Source organism: Brassica rapa, chromosome A06 (genome assembly GCF_000309985.2).
Source record: "Brassica rapa cultivar Chiifu-401-42 chromosome A06, CAAS_Brap_v3.01, whole genome shotgun sequence".
Classification (NCBI taxonomy): domain Eukaryota; kingdom Viridiplantae; phylum Streptophyta; class Magnoliopsida; order Brassicales; family Brassicaceae; genus Brassica; species Brassica rapa.
Genome location: NC_024800.2, coordinates 3,183,779 through 3,200,991, shown reverse-complemented (window position 1 = coordinate 3,200,991; position 17,213 = coordinate 3,183,779). Strand labels below are relative to the sequence as shown.

At 39.0% G+C, this 17,213-nt stretch overlaps 5 protein-coding genes across 7 annotated transcripts; 4 read left to right on the top strand and 1 right to left on the bottom strand.

Annotated features, from left to right (window-relative positions):
* Positions 1 to 173: 173 nt before the first annotated feature.
* LOC103871698 (cation/H(+) antiporter 6A) lies at positions 174 to 3,613 on the top strand. Its single transcript, XM_009149977.2, has 4 exons — positions 174 to 785; positions 875 to 1,888; positions 1,977 to 2,639; positions 2,802 to 3,613. The coding sequence occupies exons 1-4, from the start codon at positions 510 to 512 to the stop codon at positions 3,294 to 3,296; spliced, it is 2,448 nt and encodes an 815-aa protein (XP_009148225.2). The 5' UTR covers positions 174 to 509; the 3' UTR covers positions 3,297 to 3,613.
* Positions 3,336 to 7,716, top strand: LOC103871562 (cation/H(+) antiporter 6B). Its single transcript, XM_009149826.3, has 4 exons — positions 3,336 to 4,940; positions 5,028 to 6,041; positions 6,136 to 6,789; positions 6,881 to 7,716. Exons 1-4 carry the CDS (start codon positions 4,656 to 4,658, stop codon positions 7,316 to 7,318), a joined length of 2,391 nt encoding a protein of 796 aa, XP_009148074.2. The 5' UTR covers positions 3,336 to 4,655; the 3' UTR covers positions 7,319 to 7,716.
* LOC103871561 (DNA ligase 1) lies at positions 7,467 to 12,035 on the top strand. The gene is made up of 17 exons (XM_009149825.3): positions 7,467 to 8,588; positions 8,678 to 8,794; positions 8,893 to 8,994; positions 9,075 to 9,191; positions 9,407 to 9,637; positions 9,726 to 9,820; positions 9,897 to 9,984; positions 10,135 to 10,266; positions 10,349 to 10,461; positions 10,646 to 10,747; positions 10,823 to 10,884; positions 10,963 to 11,034; positions 11,125 to 11,198; positions 11,289 to 11,345; positions 11,426 to 11,503; positions 11,581 to 11,658; positions 11,771 to 12,035. The coding sequence occupies exons 1-17, from the start codon at positions 7,857 to 7,859 to the stop codon at positions 11,837 to 11,839; spliced, it is 2,319 nt and encodes a 772-aa protein (XP_009148073.1). The 5' UTR covers positions 7,467 to 7,856; the 3' UTR covers positions 11,840 to 12,035.
* Positions 12,036 to 12,239: 204 nt separating this feature from the next.
* LOC103871560 (protein-lysine methyltransferase METTL21D) lies at positions 12,240 to 14,794 on the top strand. Of its 2 annotated transcripts, none has more exons than XM_009149823.3 (10): positions 12,240 to 12,425; positions 12,748 to 12,814; positions 12,911 to 12,976; positions 13,173 to 13,266; positions 13,375 to 13,491; positions 13,631 to 13,731; positions 13,812 to 13,886; positions 13,972 to 14,064; positions 14,146 to 14,478; positions 14,575 to 14,777. In XM_009149823.3, exons 1-10 carry the CDS (start codon positions 12,412 to 12,414, stop codon positions 14,584 to 14,586), a joined length of 972 nt encoding a protein of 323 aa, XP_009148071.1. In that variant the 5' UTR covers positions 12,240 to 12,411; the 3' UTR covers positions 14,587 to 14,777. The 2 variants fall into 2 exon arrangements, with proteins under 2 accessions (XP_009148071.1, XP_009148072.1); XM_009149824.3 differs by having other exon boundaries at positions 12,259 to 12,425; positions 13,187 to 13,266; positions 14,575 to 14,794.
* Positions 14,795 to 14,807: 13 nt separating this feature from the next.
* LOC103871559 (lactoylglutathione lyase) lies at positions 14,808 to 16,958 on the bottom strand. Of its 2 annotated transcripts, none has more exons than XM_009149821.2 (8): positions 16,635 to 16,907; positions 16,423 to 16,542; positions 16,110 to 16,171; positions 15,899 to 15,959; positions 15,507 to 15,586; positions 15,355 to 15,425; positions 15,183 to 15,272; positions 14,808 to 15,098 (listed from the first exon to the last, which is right to left on the bottom strand). In XM_009149821.2, the coding sequence occupies exons 1-8, from the start codon at positions 16,836 to 16,838 to the stop codon at positions 14,998 to 15,000; spliced, it is 789 nt and encodes a 262-aa protein (XP_009148069.1). In that variant the 5' UTR covers positions 16,839 to 16,907; the 3' UTR covers positions 14,808 to 14,997. The 2 variants fall into 2 exon arrangements, with proteins under 2 accessions (XP_009148069.1, XP_009148070.1); XM_009149822.2 differs by having other exon boundaries at positions 14,809 to 15,098; positions 16,849 to 16,958.
* Positions 16,959 to 17,213: the final 255 nt, after the last annotated feature.

Sequence of the window (17,213 nt, the reverse complement as noted above, 5' to 3'; positions counted from 1 at the left end):
TACTGATGAATGAAAAAGTAAAATTATTTAGACTAAAATGAGGATAAAGTTAATCTGTACATGAGGTGTTTAGAATTTAAGGTTTTAAAATGACAAATCAACAATATGTATCAACTAAAGCTATTTCTTACAACTGAACAATCCGTCTAGCCAATTTTATTATTCTTTCAAGAAGCGAAAATTATGCAAAAAACATTTAACAGCATGTTAAAATATTTTTAATATTGACAAGAAACATGAGTTGGAGATAACGTATATAGAAAAAACAGACAAGAAAAACAAAGTAAAAAACGGCTAATTATTAGCTGTGTACTTGAGATGCGCATCTGTTGCTTGCTGGTTATTCAAATTTCAGTTATTTTCGAAGTCAAAATTTTATAACAACCCCTTCTTGTAGTCTTCTTCTCCCCCACATCCATTGAGCTACAAAGCCTAAGCCATTCCATTACATCTTGATCCCGAAGCTTCTCTTCGATACCCAACTCTCTTTTTTTTTTACTTCTCTAAAAATGAGTCAACAAAAGTCACAAATGGATTACTGGGACGCCCAATGGCGAGGCTACAAGAGAAACGCGTCTAGCTTCTGCGAGACACATCCTTTCCTGATAAACTCGCAAGGGGTATGGGAGATATTGGGTAACAAGGCACAAGGGATGAGCTTCTGGGAATATCCACTTCCAAATCTCGAGATCATAATATTTTCGACTTTTGTTATTTGGCGGCTCTTTGATTTCACATGCAGCAAGATCGGTCTTCGAGTACCTAGATTCACTTATATGATGATCGTGAGTTTTTTTATTTATTTATCTTAATATCCCTTCCTCACGTTTTTCATTAATTTCAACAACTCACGATGCATTTCTTGTTGTTGAAGGCGGGGGTAATCTTAGGCCAAACTTGTTACGTAAACAACAAGTCATGGCTTCACAACATATTTTTTCCTGATGATGGCCGACCAAAGGTCGCCGAGACACTGGGGGCCTTCGGGTTCCTTTTATATTGGTTCCTAAAGGGTGTGACAATGGAAGCTGGAACAGGATTGAGGATGGGTAAAAAAGCTGGTGTGATTGGTTTCACCACAATGTTTGCACCCTTGATCTGTGGCAACTTCTTGTTCAGATGGAGAAAAAGAGGCAATATAAGCGTATTAATTACAGAATACAGGTTGATCATATTCATGCAAAGCATATCTGCCTTCACGAGCATCGACACACTCTTAAAAGACCTTAAGATAAAACACTCGGAGTTTGGAAGGATAGCACTTGCCGGGTCCATGGTGACCGACATGTTGGCTTTTATCATAACGTTTTTGAATGCCATGCATTATGAAAAATATGACGGATTGCTGCAAACCGTATTTAGCTGCTTATTTTTCGCCTTTATGGTATTTGTCATGAGGCCAGCTATGTACTGGGTGATCAAGCAGACTCCAGAAGGGAGGCCGGTCAAGGATTTCTACATCTACTTAATTTTGGCGCTTGCTTGCTTATCCTTCAAATATTTTGTCGCGATTCATTCGTATGGACCCGCGGGATCGTTTGTTTTTGGCTTGTCTGTTCCCAACGGATATCCTCTAGGTTCTGCTTTTGTTCAAAAGTTTGAGAGCTTTAATCTTGGTGCTTTATTTCCACTGTTTGGATCATTGACTATGATGCAAGTGGATGTCCCGTGGTTATTGAAAGAGTGTGGAAATCTCATACGCATGGAGGGTCAGCTTTATGAGGTTGTTTCCTTTATTCTTTTTGTGAATGCCACAAAGTTCATCGCTTCCACCATTGCCGCATATTCTTTTAAAATGCCTTTAAGAGACTCCTTTGCTCTAGCCCTTGTTTTAAATAACAAGGGGGTCTTCGAGCTCGCCTACTTCGCGTATGCAGTTGAAACAAAGGTACAATCTATGTCTATATATATATCACTAATAAGATTATATGGTTACTTATTTTTGTTGACAACAAATCATTGAACTTGTTAAACAGAAAGTAAGGCCGGAGGTTTTCACAATCGTTGCTGCAATCATCCTCTTAAACTCCATCTTCATACCAATGGCCTTGGAGCTAGTCCATGACCCCTCCAAGAGATTCAAAAGCTACCGAAAAAGGAATTTGGCAATCTTGAAAGACGGCGCAGAACTCCAATCTCTTGTGTGCATCTACAAACCTGATAACATAACTTCAATGATAAGCCTTTTGGAAGCTTTTAACCCATCGAAAGATTCTCCAATGGCGTGCAACGTACTCCACCTCATCGCACTTGTGGGTCAAGCCACTCCTACGTTCATTTCCCACCAGTTGCAAAAACCGGAGCTCGGAAGTATCTCTTGTTCAGACAATGTCATAACCTCCTTCCGTCGCTTCCAACAAAAAATCTATCAATATACATCATTGGATATATTCACTTCCGTCTCCATGACCAAACACATGCATGAGGACATTTGTTGGCTAGCCCTATCGAAAAGCATGACTCTGATTCTGCTTCCTTTCCACCGAACCTGGTCTGTTGATCGATCAACGGTTATCTCTAACGATGATAAGCTGAGAATAATAAACATTAATGTCCTGAGACGAGCCCCTTGCTCTGTTGGAATCTTCATCTATCGCAAACCCATCGTGGAATATCATATGACTGCCTACCACTCCAAGGTACTGATAATAACCCAAATAACACGTTTCAATTTATTAATTTAACTTTATAGTCTATTTAAAAAAAAAAACAAGAAGTTTTTTTTTTCCAGTTGTGTTTAACGTTAAACAAAAGGCTAAATAATAGTGTAATAACCTTACCAAGCTCTCAACTATATGCAGATATGCCTGATATTTAACGGTGGAAAGGACGATAAAGAGGCTTTGGCGATAACGAACCGACTGAGACTGACGGATACACGTATAAGCTTGACTATCATAAGATTCACTCCAACATTTTCTGAAATGAAGAACGAGGGGATGGAGGAAGCCTTCCAAATGGTTAGCCTAGAGGAGACCGTGAGTAACTTCGTCAAGGAAAAGGATGAATCTGTGACATATATCGACAAAGCGATTTCAGATGGATCTGAGACCTCCAAGATCTTGAGAGCAATGGGAAATGATTATGATTTGTTCATAGTCGGGAGAAGCAGCGGACTAGGTACTGAAGCTACTAGCGGACTCAGTGAGTGGACAGAGTTCGAGGAACTGGGACCCATTGGAGATTTGTTAGCATCACATGAGTTTCCTTCTAGAGCATCAGTATTAGTTGTAAAAAAACAAGAATACATTCATCATACCAAAAGCCAGAAAAGGAGATCCAAGCGATGCATGTGAGATATATGTATTAAAGATGCTGTTGTATAACAGAAAAAAATCACCAAACTCTTGTGTATACATTGTTATCATATATACATATATATACATGGTTTAGGCAAAATAAAACCAAACCAATGGAAATGAAAGATGAAGCCAGTTCTGTTTTGCGTGATTTCTGATTCTTTATTCTTCAAACAATTTTAGCATAGAAGCACTTGATGTATTTGATTGAATAAATTTGACATTCATTCAAAAAAAAAACCAGTGAGAAAGCTAAAGAACATTTACCAAAGTTACATAATAAACCAACTACTCTAATTGATCAAACAAATGGTTACGTTAAAAGAATATTTAACCAAATATTATGCAGTATATCAACTACTCTAGTACACTAATTCCTCAGACGTATGATGCCAATGATAATGAAAGTAAGAAAAGTTTGAAAACACATTCGTTGGAAATAGTCGTGGAAGGGACCAAAGAAGAACTTTAATCAAAATGTCGACATTAGAAGTAGAGACAAGGAAAAAGTTTCATAAAACCATTTTTTACTTAATCATGGACTGTGTGACAATCTATTGGGATGTAACTTAAAGTAGATCCAAAGATTATACAATAAATTAACTACTCTAATTGATAAAGCCAATTTTTAAGCTTAAGAAAACTTAATTAACCATAATTGTACAATAAGTCAAGTACTTGAATAACATGTCCAGTGCCCAGCTCTTTGATATTGTCTGTTGTCATCAATGTTTAGTTTATGATGTATGAAATGTGTGAAATTATTGAGCTCAATGATTCTATTTTTTCCAAAAATTCTGATCCTTCGCTTCTTGGTTTATCAAAATTAGACTACTTTTATTGCTTATTTAGGAAATGTGTTCGCCGGTTCAATTCAAACCAAGAACCGCCAAGGCGCCAACTATATGTACGTATCGTCATATTTACCTGTCTAGGACTTAAGTAACACGTGAGCTGTCGGCAGAGAGCCAGCATTCCTCTCCAGCTACAGCTGCCTTGCTATCCCAATTCAAAAATAGATTATCTTACAATAAGATGGTATGTTTGACACGCATAGTTAAAAATAATTTTGAGGTCAAAGATGAATAACCATCTCATTTTGTTATCTTACTGATTAGAAATGGCTAAGACTGTTTATTTAGGCTGTCCTAGTTGACGAGATCATGTTATTTTAAAGCAATACAACTTAGAAGCGCCAAAATAAACAAGAGAACACCTGGACACTATATTTAGCCCTAATCTCTGCTTATTATAGAGATATTTATGGGATTTGGAAGAAACCATTTGACCGGTCTTCTTAGTTCTCCCTTTGACTGGTGAAAACAAAGAATTTTCATTGATAAAATTTGCTCCAAAATGGATGCGCAAGAGGCAACTTGGCATAGAGAGATGTGGAACGGCCAGGTGAAAAGAACAGACATGGGGACTAATATGTTTTGCGAAGTATCTCCACATATAATGTTGAACTCACACGGCGCCTGGGAGAAGTTGGCTTCTGGGCCTACAGCAATGTCATTCTGGGAGTATCCTCTTCCCAAAATAGAGATTGCAATTCTCTCCACATTCCTATCATGGCGTTTCTTTGATATCTTGTTCAAGAAGTTAGGTGTTCCTATTCCAAGGTTCACCTCCATGATGCTTGTACGTAATTAAGGTTTTCTATAATATTTAGATATGATCCGGCTACGTTCGGATAATATAACAACATTTTTCTCTTGTTCTTTGAAGGTTGGTGCACTCTTAAGCGAGACGTTTCAGTCGAGTAAAATGGCATGGTTTCAACGTATCTTTGTCTGTGACATTTATATGCCAAGGGTTGCTGAGACCATTGGTACGTTTGCCTTTGTCCTAAACTGGTTCCTAAGAGGTGTGACTACGAATATTGGCATGGTTAAAAATTTCAGAACTAGGAGTACTGTAATTGGAGTCGCGGCAATGATAATCCCATGGTATATCGGAAAACTAGTCTATACCTATAGAGAGAAATCTAGTGACCTAACGATGACGAATATGGAATATTCTGTAATTATATTAACCACGAGCATGGCTCCCTTCACTTGCATCAACATGCTCCTTACAGACCTCAAGGTAGTTCACACTGAGTTCGGACAAATAGCTCAGTCTTCGGCTATGGTAACCGATGTGCTTGCTTTTACCATGACCATATCGTCTCAGATTAGCCGTGACTATTATTCTGGTATGCGGATGGGATTAGCTTTAATGGTCTTCTTTGTTTCCTTGTACCTTGTACGACAAGTCATGCTTTGGGTGGTCAGACATACACCAGAGGGAGCACCTGTGAAGAATATCTATATCTACATTGGTCTCCTGCTAGGTTACTTGGCTTATATTTTCTGGGACTACTTCTTGTTCTTCGGACCGCTTGGGGCCTTTGTTCTTGGTTTGGCTATCCCAGAAGGGCCGCCTTTAGGATCAGAGTTTATAAGAAGATTCGACAGTTTCAACGAGGGCATCTTCTTACCTCTCTTTGGATCACTTACCATGATAAAACTAGATTGGTCATTTATAATAAAGGAGCTTGGAAGTGGAAGGCATCTCCATGGACATACCTACGAGTGTCTTTCATTCCTTTTCATCATATATATGACAAAGTTCACGACTTCTTTTTTAACAGCCATAGCTTCAAGAATGCCTTTGAGAGACTCAGCTATCCTAGGTATCATTATGGGCACCAAGAGTAGTTTTGAGTTAGCTTACATACTCTACGCATTCGATAAAGAAGTAAGAACATTCTTGCTATGATTATATAACTATATAACCATCCTCTTATATTTTGTATCATCTTCATTTCATTGTTTTATCCGTCTCTAAACAGAGAGTTGGCTTGGAGGTTTTCACGCTCATGGGCATATACATTCTCATAAACTCTTTGTTAACACCAATGGCTATACATTTCTTGTATGACCGGGAAAAAAGATTTGCGTCATATGGAGAAAGAAGTCTCAAACAAAAGCCGGAACTACAAATGGTGGTGTGCATTAGCAAGCCTGACAACATAACATCCATGATCAATCTTCTAAGAGCTACTGCCCCATCTAAAGAATCCCCACTAATGTGTTGTGTTCTTCACCTAATAGAGCTTGTAGGTAAAGCTACTCCCACGTTTATCTCCCACCAGCTTCAGAAACCAAAGCCTGGAAGCCAATCTTACTCGGAAAATGTCATAAGCTCTTTCCAAATGTTTCAAGATATTCACCTGGACTACACTTCTATACACATGTTCACCTCTTTAACTTCCGCTAAAGAGATGCATGAACACATTTGCTGGTTTGCTCTTGATAAAAATTCAAATCTTATACTACTCTCTTTTCACCGCAATTGGGGCCCCAGTGGTTATGGCATTATCTCCGACGATCAAACCCTGAGAAATCTTAACCGCAGCGTCCTGAAACGAGCACCTTGCACTGTCGGAATTCTTGTTCACCGGAAACCAATATGGCAACCCAAACCCGTAGAATCTCCATGCAGGGTACGTAACTTTGCATGCAAACATCCTACCATAAATAATAACGTGACGTTAATTTCATTTTGTAATAATATTGTCACACAAACACATGCAGGTATGCTTGGTTTCCGCGGGAGGGAACGATGACAAAGAGGCATTAGCATTAGCAGACCACATGAGAGGTAACCCAAAAGTGAGTCTAACGGTGCTAACTCTGATCCCTATGTCTATAGCCGAAGAGAGAGGCGGCGAGTGGAGCCAGAATCAAATGGTGGACACGTGCCTGGTTGAAGAGAGGCCTGGAGATAACTCGATAACGTACATTGTTAGAATGGTGGCGGAAGGGGGAGAAACTTCAAAGATTCTACACTCGGTGGCGTATGACTATGACATGTTCATAGTCGGGAGAAGTAGCGGGAATGGTACCGAGGCCACCAGAGGACTCGGGGACTGGACTGAGTTCGAGGAACTTGGTATCATTGGAGATTTGTTAGCATCTGAAGATTTTCCTTCTAGAGCATCCGTCTTGGTCCTCCAACAACAAGTTCCATGAGAGTTAATTTAGTCTCCTTAATCTAGCTTCAGTCTTCTTTTTCCTTTCCCCCTTTCTTTGGTTTTGTTTGTTGACTGTAATGAAAATAACACACAAACGCTCAATTTTTATTATTTTTTCGTGATGTAAAGATAGAATGTATATTCCAAGAAAGTTCAAACGAATTTTTTTAAAATTTTTTGAGAAATTTAGAACAATACACTAGTATTGAAATATAAATTTATGAATTACTGTTAAATATTTTAACAAGTGCTGTTAACATCAAACATTGATTTACAGATGATAACATGAGAACTTGTTAATTTTAAACGGCTAATATAAAAGTTATATTATCAATTAATAGTCCAAAAATAATTAAAAATCAAACTAGAAAGAGTTAGTAAAAAAAAATCCCAAATTAGTAAAAACATAAAAGGTCTCCTCTTATAAAGGAAAGAGAGAAGCGAGGGAACTTTGCCGCCATTTTTCCCTTTATTCGAGGTTCTCTCTAAAACCCTAATCCCCAAATCTCTTTCTTCCTCACTCTGTTTTTTTTTTGATGTTAACGATTCGATCATCGAATCACTTCCGATGCATATCTTCCCTCTTCACTAAAACCCTAAACCCCAAATTCTCCTCCGTCTCGCTCTCCTTTACCCGCCCAGCTCCCCACAGAGCCATGTCTTCTTCACGCCCCTCCGCATTCGACGCTCTCATGTCCAACGCTCGCGCATCCGCCGCCAAGAAGAAGACCCCACAAGCCTCCAACCCGCCTCGCTCGCCGAACAAGAGGAAAATCGAAAAAACCCAAGACTCCGATTTGGTCAAGACCGAAGCTTCCGATTCCGCGAAACCCGGATCGGATTCACCTTCAATCGCGGAGGATTCGAAGAAGGGTGCGAAAAAGTCTAGGTCTTTGACCCAGACGGATAAGATCGAGGAAATGAAGAGCAAAATCGCGTTGCTGAAGAAGAAGCCCGGCGAGTTCGATCCGGAGAGAGTGTCGTGTTGGGAGAAAGGGGAGAGAGTTCCGTTTCTTTTTATCGCGTTGGCGTTTGATTTGATCTCAGCTGAAAGTGGGCGGATTGTGATTACTGATATTTTATGTAATATGTTGAGAACTGTTATTGCCACTACTCCTGATGATTTGGTGGCTACTGTTTACCTTGCGGCGAACGAGATTGCTCCTGCGCATGAAGGGGTTGAGTTGGGGATTGGTGAAGGGTCTGTTATCAAGGCCATCTCTGAGGCTTTTGGTAGAACGGAGTCTCAGGTTAAGAAGCTAAACACGGTACGTTGCTTTTTATAATCCAATGAGCTTGTCTGGTGGAATGTCTTTGGTTTTTGGAGTTCTGAGATTGAACCGGGAGGTGTTTGTAGGAGCTTGGAGACTTGGGGCTTGTAGCTAAAGGAAGCCGTTCGTCTCAGACTATGATGTTCAAGCCAGAGTCATTGACTGTTGTCAAGGTTTTCAACACATTTCGACAAATTGCTAAGGTGCTTGAAGAAGCCTTTTTTCTTGGCTTTTGAATGCTTTGAGTGAGATTCTGTCAAACCTTATTTTACTTGACTTATGGCATGTTGACTATTCGCAGGAAAGTGGAAAAGATAGTACAGAAAAGAAGAAGGACCGGATGAAGGCACTCCTCGTGGCAGCAACGGACTGTGAACCTCTTTACTTGACTCGTCTACTTCAGGTATGCAGATCAAATAGCACCGATTTGTTCTGATCGTTGCTTTGGTTTCCTTGTTAAGCCGTACTAAATTTACCGTTCAGGCAAAATTGCGGTTAGGGTTTTCAAACCAGACGGTCTTAGCTGCCTTGGGACAAGCAGCTGTATATAATGAAGAGCACTCTAAGCCACCTCCTAATACCAAGTCTCCTTTAGAAGAGGTTTGCTTTCTCTATTAGTTTCTGTATTTCTCATTTTATATCAGAATCCATTCTTTCTGAGCTCTGAGAGAAACAATAAGACGTTGTAAGCTATTTTAAAGATGTTTTTTTTGTGGCTTTAGGCTCTCTGTGCTGCATTCTTCTTTGCATCTTTTTTTTAATAGATATAATATAATGTGTTTAATGTTTCATCATTTGTCCTTCTTTTTTTGTAGGCTGCGAAGATTGTTAAACAAGTATTCACTGTGCTTCCTGTCTATGACATTATTGTCCCCGCTCTTTTATCTGGTGGTGTGTGGAATCTCCCTAAAACTTGTAACTTTACACTCGGTGTTCCAATCGGACCAATGCTTGCAAAACCAACAAAAGGTGTAGGTGAGATACTGAATAAATTCCAAGACACCGTCTTCACATGCGAGTACAAGTATGATGGAGAACGTGCACAGGTGATATATCCGATGAATGCTATTCCTGGAGCGGAGTTATTTAAATTTGCTGTTAAGGCTTTGGCTTATCATCAGTCAATTACTGCAGGTACATTGTATGGAGGATGGTACATTCGAGATATATAGTCGAAATGCCGAAAGAAACACTGGGAAGTACCCTGATGTTGCTCTTGCGTTGTCAAGGTAGACTTCTGGCGTAACTTGTTGAAAACACTAGAAAAAGCCAATTTTCTAAAGTTAGTGAATCTTCACTATGCAGATTAAAGAAGCCTTCTGTGAAATCTTTTATTCTGGATTGCGAAGTTGTTGCTTTCGACAGGGAGAAAAAGAAAATTCTGCCATTTCAGGTAACTCATAAGCGAATAGCAAGGTTCTGATATTCAAGTATGGTTACAATCTTCAGTTATGTTTTATGGTTACAGTCTTCACTATAAGCTAGCTACTTTAACTATTTGGCTTGCTGGCGTTTTTTAATAGTTTTCTTTTTCTTTTTTCAGATTTTGAGCACTCGAGCCCGTAAAAATGTGAATGTCAACGATATCAAAGTTGGCGTATGCATCTTTGCTTTTGACATGTTATATCTTAATGGCCAGCAACTTATCCAGGAGAATCTTAATATTCGCCGAGAGGTGAGCCAGTAAATCATATTTTTTTCATGAAGTAGTTGCTGTGCAAGTATATAATCTCTTGTGTTCACCTTGCTTCTTGCAGAAGCTATACGAATCATTTGAGGAAGATCCTGGATATTTCCAGTTCGCAACAACTCTAACGTCCAGCGATATAGATGAAATACAAAAGTTTCTTGATGCGTCCGTTGATATTGGGTATATATCTTTCACTTCTCTGTATCTCTAACATGTGCAGCAACACCGTGTGCTGTGAATGTATTGACTATTTGGGCCATGCCTGTTGTGAATTCTCCACCCTTTTGTCTTTCATATTAGATTGGCCTTTACCTTGTTACATCTTTGTTGTTCCAGTTTTTCATCTATATATGTTCTGTTGCAGCTGTGAAGGGTTGATCATTAAAACATTGAATTCAGATGCTACATATGAGCCTGCAAAGCGATCAAATAATTGGCTAAAACTGAAGAAAGACTACATGGACAGGTAAAATTTCTTAAAAAACTTTGTTTAAAAATTGAAATCTGAGTTCTTTACTGACCCCTAGGGTTAAATATGCAGTATTGGGGACTCTGTGGATCTTGTACCAATTGCTGCTTTCCATGGACGTGGCAAACGCACAGGTTAAAACTCTTAAAACTATATTGGGTGATACCATTTACCCTTCAGGTTGTTAACAAAGCTACTTGCTTTCCTTGTAGGTGTCTTTGGTGCATTTTTACTAGCTTGCTACGATGCTGATAAGGAAGAGTTTCAAAGCATTTGTAAAATAGGTCAGTCTTATGCACCTATGCACCTTTGCATTTTTTTTGTATGCTATGTTTAGTTTCTCAAGTTTCTTATACGGTTTGGGCTACTAATAGGTACTGGATTTTCTGAAGCTGTACTTGAAGAGCGGTCTACCAGTCTTCGCTCTAGAGTGATTGCTACTCCAAAAGTAGGATTATTTCTTTCTTCTCTGTAGCCCTTTTTTCGCCTGCAATATCATGCTTGAGTTGTTGCTGATTGTAATGATTCAAATATCCAGCAATACTACCGAGTTGGAGACAGCCTCAATCCAGACGTTTGGTTCGAACCCACTGAGGTAAGGATTGTGTTTTACTTGGACAAATATCTGCGAAACTGCGTTTTGTTTAACGACTTTCTATATGGCTTTGGTTTAAGGTCTGGGAAGTAAAGGCAGCTGACTTGACAATTAGCCCTGTACATCGTGCAGCTACCGGCATTGTGGACCCTGATAAGGTTATAACATTGTCTGACTTAATTTTGAGTTGATTGTTAAGTTGTTTACCTGTTTGATTGAATGTTTCGATTAAAAGGGAATTTCTCTACGTTTTCCCCGTTTGCTACGTGTACGGGAAGACAAGAAGCCAGAGGAAGCAACATCATCTGAGCAGGTGTGAAGTCTCATCCCAACCACAGTCAATGTTGTTTGTTATAGACAGATGAAACTGGTTATAAAGTTCTTTCTTTTCTGATTTTCATTCATCTCTCTACTTATTTTTTCAGATTGCTGATATGTACCAAGCTCAGAAACACAACCATCCGAGCAATGATGCCAAAGGTGAAGACGACTGAACAACTGAAGTCTGATCTTCGAGCCATATACGCACATCGTGTGTTTCAGTTTTAACCGTTTAAGTGCTTTTGAAAAAAACATTTTTAGGAAACAATATTAATGTGAGGCTCTGATTCATTACCACGATATACCATTGTGACATGCTAGAACAGAAATCATAATGTGCAAATAACTTGTACATTCATTGATCAACCACGCATCAGTCCACACTCCTAAGATGACTCTGGGGACTGGGATGAATAAATCAGATTCTATTTGACATCGCATCACTGAGTTGCTGTAATCCCACAGTTTGAATGATTAGGCTATTTTGGCTGATTAAGCAGCCCAATAAGCTTTTGTATTGGGTCAAATAGTAGGAACAGACCCAATAACATTTAAAAAAAATCAGACAAGCCCAATAAACTTTAAAACCTTACACAAGTTCAAGAAGTGGTTTTCGTTTTCGTTTTCCTTTCTCTCTCAACTGAAACTGAAACGCCTTTTACGAAAACTATCCCTGTCTCTCTGGTCTGGTGTAGAGCATCGATAACTAGCCGTGGTTTGTGTGTTCGTCGGGAGGAAAAAGCAAATGGATCCCGCCAGGTAGTCCACTTTCATAATCAATGTCCATTATATGGTGTTATCTTGATATAAGTCAGTTTTTGCCGTTGAACAACAAATTTGGTTCGGGAACGATCATGTTAGCTATATATATGTATACTTCAGCTTATTTGGTGGTTGTTTTCAAGTTCGGACCTTCTGTTAAGTTTTTTATTACACAAGTTGAGAGATCTTGTTGTGTTTCAGGTAGAATCATTACTAGATAGATTCTTCTCTAGATTCAGTTTATGTTTTTTTCAGATATATTTCACTTAAAGTTTTAGTTTTTAAATTGAGTTGTTGACAATACTGGATGTATCATTAGGGTGAATTCTCCAAGCACATGTACAGTAACCCTTGAGGTTTTGGGGCACAAATTAAATTTTGCTCAGGTATCATGATAACTCTTATTATATTTCCTTTGACTTCTTTTACATTTAAAGTTCTTGTTTTATGCTTCTAACGCTTATGTCATGATTACGTGGAAGGATCCAAACTCGAAGCATCTAGGAACAACCGTGTGGGATGCGTCCATGGTGTTTGCCAAATATCTTGTATGATCCTTATCCCTTAAGTCCTTGGAGTGTATAGTGTAGATTTCTAGAACTATGGCTCACTTAGTCACTTAACTATAAGGTTTGGAGCAAACCGGTTAACTCGTTCTTTGTTCAATTGGCCTTAAAAATCCCTGCTCAACTTCTTGGCTAGCTATAAGTTTTATAAAACTTCCTGTCGCTTAAAATATTTCAGGGAAAAAATTGCAGGAAAGGAAGGTTTAGTCCGTCTAAACTGAAAGGGAAACGTGCTATAGAGCTAGGAGCTGGTTGTGGCGTGGCAGGATTTGGTATGTAGTTGATATCCTGTTGAGGGTTCTCCTTTCTTATGTATGACTACATCTCTGTTACAATGGAGAATATGACGTCTTTATGTGGATTTTGTGTTCATGTGTCAGCTATGGCGATGCTGGGCTGTGATGTTGTTTCAACTGACCAAAAAGAAGTATTGCCACTGCTTAAGAGGAACGTAGAATGGAACACATCAACAATCTTGCAGATGAATCCTGGTTCAGGTTTGTTTCAATAATGTCTTCTTCTCTAAGTTGGCATCTACAGATAAGGAGAAGCCAACTCGTGATGGAGAATCTTACTTTATCCAGCGACGAGAAAATATTGGATGGTTTAGTTAGTTTATGTTGTCATTCCTTGTAGCATCATTTGGATCGCTCCGAGTTGCAGAACTTGACTGGGGCAACGAAGATCATGTAAGGGCCGTTGAGCCGCCTTTTGACTATGTCATCGGTACCGATGTTGTAAGTTACTCAGTCAGAATCTTCGAAATGATTTTTACCATAGTTGTGCCATGTGTGGTTAACACAGACTTGTTTTAAAGGTATACTCTGAGCAGCTTCTGGAGCCTCTGTTGCACACCATACTCGCCCTGTCAGGGCCAAAGACAACGGTTATGGTATGAATTATAATAATATGTAAAGATTGGCTTAATATTATCATTTGAAAACTACAAAGATGATTCGGTTGTTGTTGGTTTCTAGTTGGGGTATGAGATACGTTCGACGATCGTTCATGACAAAATGCTTCAGATGTGGAAAGACAACTTCGAAGTCAAAACCATTCCAAGATCCAAGGTAATAAATAAAGAGCAACATTGATTATATAGTCTCTGACTTAAGTTTCGTGAAGGCTTATCCTGGAATGAAAATCTGCAGATGGATGGTGAGTACCAAGACCCGAGCATTCATCTCTACCTCATGTCACAGAAAGCTTCTGCGGAGAGCTCTGGAAACGCTGTCCAAGATGAACCTGCTGTTGTTGTTGACGCGGCTGATGAAACAAAGTGTGAGAAGGAAGTTTCAACCTTAGAATGCCTTGTTGATTCACCAAATCTGTTGGAAGAAGAAGACGTTGCTACACACCGTCCTAAACTTAGAGAAGATAGTTTGTTGATGAGATTACGAGACGGGAAGATGAGCGAATGGGAGATGAGAAGGTATGGTAAAGTTGCTGCACAGCTTCTACGTGACGTTAAGATTGATGTTCAGGTAAGTATATACCATTTTTTTAATACTAAATCTATCTGTCCCAAAGAATAAAATTGAACTCTTACTTAAGTTGCTATTCTTTGGTTTTGTTTGTAGGTGAAAAAATGAGACTGCGTAAGCCACCTTCAGAGAGTTGTTTCCAAAGATCTGAACCATTTTTCGTTTTTACTTTTGGTATCACAGACAATGTATACAATGAATCCTCCAGACTCTTTTGTGTTTGCTTGTTGCTTCATGAACCGAGATAATGTATAATGGTTAGTTCATTCTTGTACCAAATAACAATCAAAATATATCAAGAAACAAGTAGAACATTCACAGATTATTCATGACATGAAATCAAACTGATTCTCATTGATAACAACTTATTTAACTCAACTCATTGTAAAGACCAAGAAACAGACCACATTGAGAATAATGTCATTTTCTCTTATTCGTTGAGACAGGAAACATCTTTATTTGAATTTCAAACTCAGGTGGAATGAACACAAGAACACAAACAGCACAAGTGGAACTACTTCAAGCTGCGTTTCCGGCTGTTGTCCCGATAGTCTTGAGATCAAAGATCTCGATCCAGTAGCCATCAGGATCCTTGATGAAGGCTATATTCTTCATCTTTCCTGCCATCGGACAACACGATAAGAACCAGCTTTCCCAAACAGAGAAACCTTTTAATAGATTCAGCTGGTAATATAGGTAAGTACCATCATTCGGTTTCTTGACGAACTCTACTCCCAGTTGTTCAAATCTCTCGCATGCCTTGTGCACATCATCAACTGTAACCCCAATATGCCCTGTAGCAACAACAGCGAAAACGTTTATGTGCAAGGCTTATTACTTGTTAATGTAGAGAATAACAGGGTAGAGAGACTTTACCAAATCCACGAGGCTCGGAGTTTCCATTATGATAGCCTTTAAACTCAGGATCACTCTCTGTGCCCCAGTTGCTGAGAGAAGGGTATTCATATGTAATGGAACATCGAATGCAAGAAAAGAGAGAAAGTGAGGTAATAACAGTTGTTTCTTACTGAGTCAGCTCAATTGTTGCAGGTCGACCAAAGGTCCAAACAGTTCTCTCAGTAGGATCTGTTGGAGCTGTCGAAGTATCCTGTTCCATAGTAAATTAGTCAAACTCAGCTTATTGATCTCTACTAAGGATTTAAGCACCCAGGAGAAATATCTATATTCGTCTAAGTGATGCAGAACAAGAAACCAAAATAACTGTAAACCTTATTAACTTAGCTTCACTTTTACAACTTTTGATTAAGCATGTCAATCCATCAATAGGTTGCCTGATTTAAGTGCTCTAATTTTTTTTTATGTGCTGAAACTCGATTCATGATGCAAATTGCAAAGTTCTATACTTTGTTTCTGTAAGTAAGATCCACTCTAGCTTGGTGAACACAGAACAAATTTTTACCTCGTAGCCCAGGAAGTACAAGCTGAACTTCATCTCAGAGAAATCTAGCCTCTTGAGCAATCTGGCAGAAAAGTAAAATATAGAACTTTTAGAGTAAGAACACAAGAGCCCTTTGTTTCCTTGGGGACTTAAGGTAATCATAAGGAAAGAACGCATATTCATTGGTAACTTAAGAGAGGAGATCATTCAAGTGGTGTAAAAAAAAACTTACGACATTCCCAGGACACGTGAGTAAAAGTCAAGACTAGCCTTAGGGTCCTTCACCCGAAACATCTGAAAGTTACACACAAAGATGGCGAAGTTGAAACATATCAATTGTTGAAAGAACATTAAGACGGAAGCTTACAACACCTAAATGACAATAAGTGTTAATCTAATCACTATAGCATTCTGAGGCCGCCACATGTATAAAGAAGAGATCAAACATGTATACAGACACCTAACTACCTAAGAGCCCCCAACAGATACAGAAACTACGGATAATGATTAACAAAATCTCAAATTCAAAGCAGAGAGAATCTTACAGTCTGCTGCATGATATACCCTTTGGTAGCCTCATCCCGAACCGTTGACAAGCCAGGATTGTTTGCTGCTGATTCCTTCGCTTCCGACGCCATAGAGAACACACGAAGCTGATCAAATCTCTACCAAAACAAAACAATCAAACAGACAGACCCAGATGATTAAACAAACCACACACACAGTCGAACCCATCTTTCCTAAATAAAGCTTAAACCTTTGGCCTCAGGGCTCTGTTGCAAGGGCAATTGATGTAAGAAAAAGCGGTGGAATAAAGTTTAACGAAACGGTTTAGAGGCGAAACTGAAACTCGAGATATAGCACTTGCTATTGAGTATGAACCCATTACTTCTCCTTGGCTTTTCAATTGGTGCCACAGAAATGATTTGAGATTAAAAAAAAAAAAGGAAAAAGGAGACATTTTTTTTTACCGATGTACGATGAATGATCCGACCGAGAGCAGTGGCTGTGTCTGTGACTGGACAATATTAGTTTGGTAATAGAGACTCCCTCTAATGCGTTTTGTGTCCAGAGACTACGGGATTAGTTGTGAACGACGTCGTTGCGTGTAAATAGATTTTAACAAGGGCTTTCATATTTTAAGCCCATAGTGCTATAGTGTTTAGGGGAAAGGCCCATTAGTTCAGCCTAATAGCAATTAGACAGTTACAAAGTTGAACCAATCTGAAATTCGACCATTAGTAGTAGTACTAGCTTGAATAAGTTTATATTAAACCATCTCTAAAAGAAGTCCAATATGAAGCCAATAGGCCCAAACGTTACCTATGTGTTTAAG

Excerpts from the sequence above, each read along its gene's own strand:
- LOC103871698 (XM_009149977.2), top strand. The coding sequence starts at position 510 with ATGAGTCAACAAAAGTCACAAATGGATTACTGGGACGCCCAATGGCGA. Across the intron at positions 786-874 it reads GATTCACTTATATGATGATC|GCGGGGGTAATCTTAGGCCA; the intron begins GTGAGTTTTTTT and ends TTGTTGTTGAAG. Across the intron at positions 1,889-1,976 it reads CGTATGCAGTTGAAACAAAG|AAAGTAAGGCCGGAGGTTTT; the intron begins GTACAATCTATG and ends CTTGTTAAACAG.
- LOC103871562 (XM_009149826.3), top strand. The coding sequence starts at position 4,656 with ATGGATGCGCAAGAGGCAACTTGGCATAGAGAGATGTGGAACGGCCAG. Across the intron at positions 4,941-5,027 it reads GGTTCACCTCCATGATGCTT|GTTGGTGCACTCTTAAGCGA; the intron begins GTACGTAATTAA and ends TGTTCTTTGAAG. Across the intron at positions 6,790-6,880 it reads CCGTAGAATCTCCATGCAGG|GTATGCTTGGTTTCCGCGGG; the intron begins GTACGTAACTTT and ends AAACACATGCAG.
- LOC103871561 (XM_009149825.3), top strand. The coding sequence starts at position 7,857 with ATGTTAACGATTCGATCATCGAATCACTTCCGATGCATATCTTCCCTC. Across the intron at positions 9,985-10,134 it reads AGAAAATTCTGCCATTTCAG|ATTTTGAGCACTCGAGCCCG; the intron begins GTAACTCATAAG and ends TTCTTTTTTCAG. Across the intron at positions 10,267-10,348 it reads ATCTTAATATTCGCCGAGAG|AAGCTATACGAATCATTTGA; the intron begins GTGAGCCAGTAA and ends TGCTTCTTGCAG.
- LOC103871560 (XM_009149823.3), top strand. Across the intron at positions 13,492-13,630 it reads GCAGATGAATCCTGGTTCAG|CATCATTTGGATCGCTCCGA; the intron begins GTTTGTTTCAAT and ends CATTCCTTGTAG. Across the intron at positions 13,732-13,811 it reads ATGTCATCGGTACCGATGTT|GTATACTCTGAGCAGCTTCT; the intron begins GTAAGTTACTCA and ends CTTGTTTTAAAG.
- LOC103871559 (XM_009149821.2), bottom strand. The coding sequence starts at position 16,838 with ATGTCTCCTTTTTCCTTTTTTTTTTTTAATCTCAAATCATTTCTGTGG. Across the intron at positions 15,587-15,898 it reads TGTACTTCCTGGGCTACGAG|GATACTTCGACAGCTCCAAC; the intron begins GTAAAAATTTGT and ends ACTATGGAACAG. Across the intron at positions 15,099-15,182 it reads CGTCAAGAAACCGAATGATG|GAAAGATGAAGAATATAGCC; the intron begins GTACTTACCTAT and ends GTCCGATGGCAG.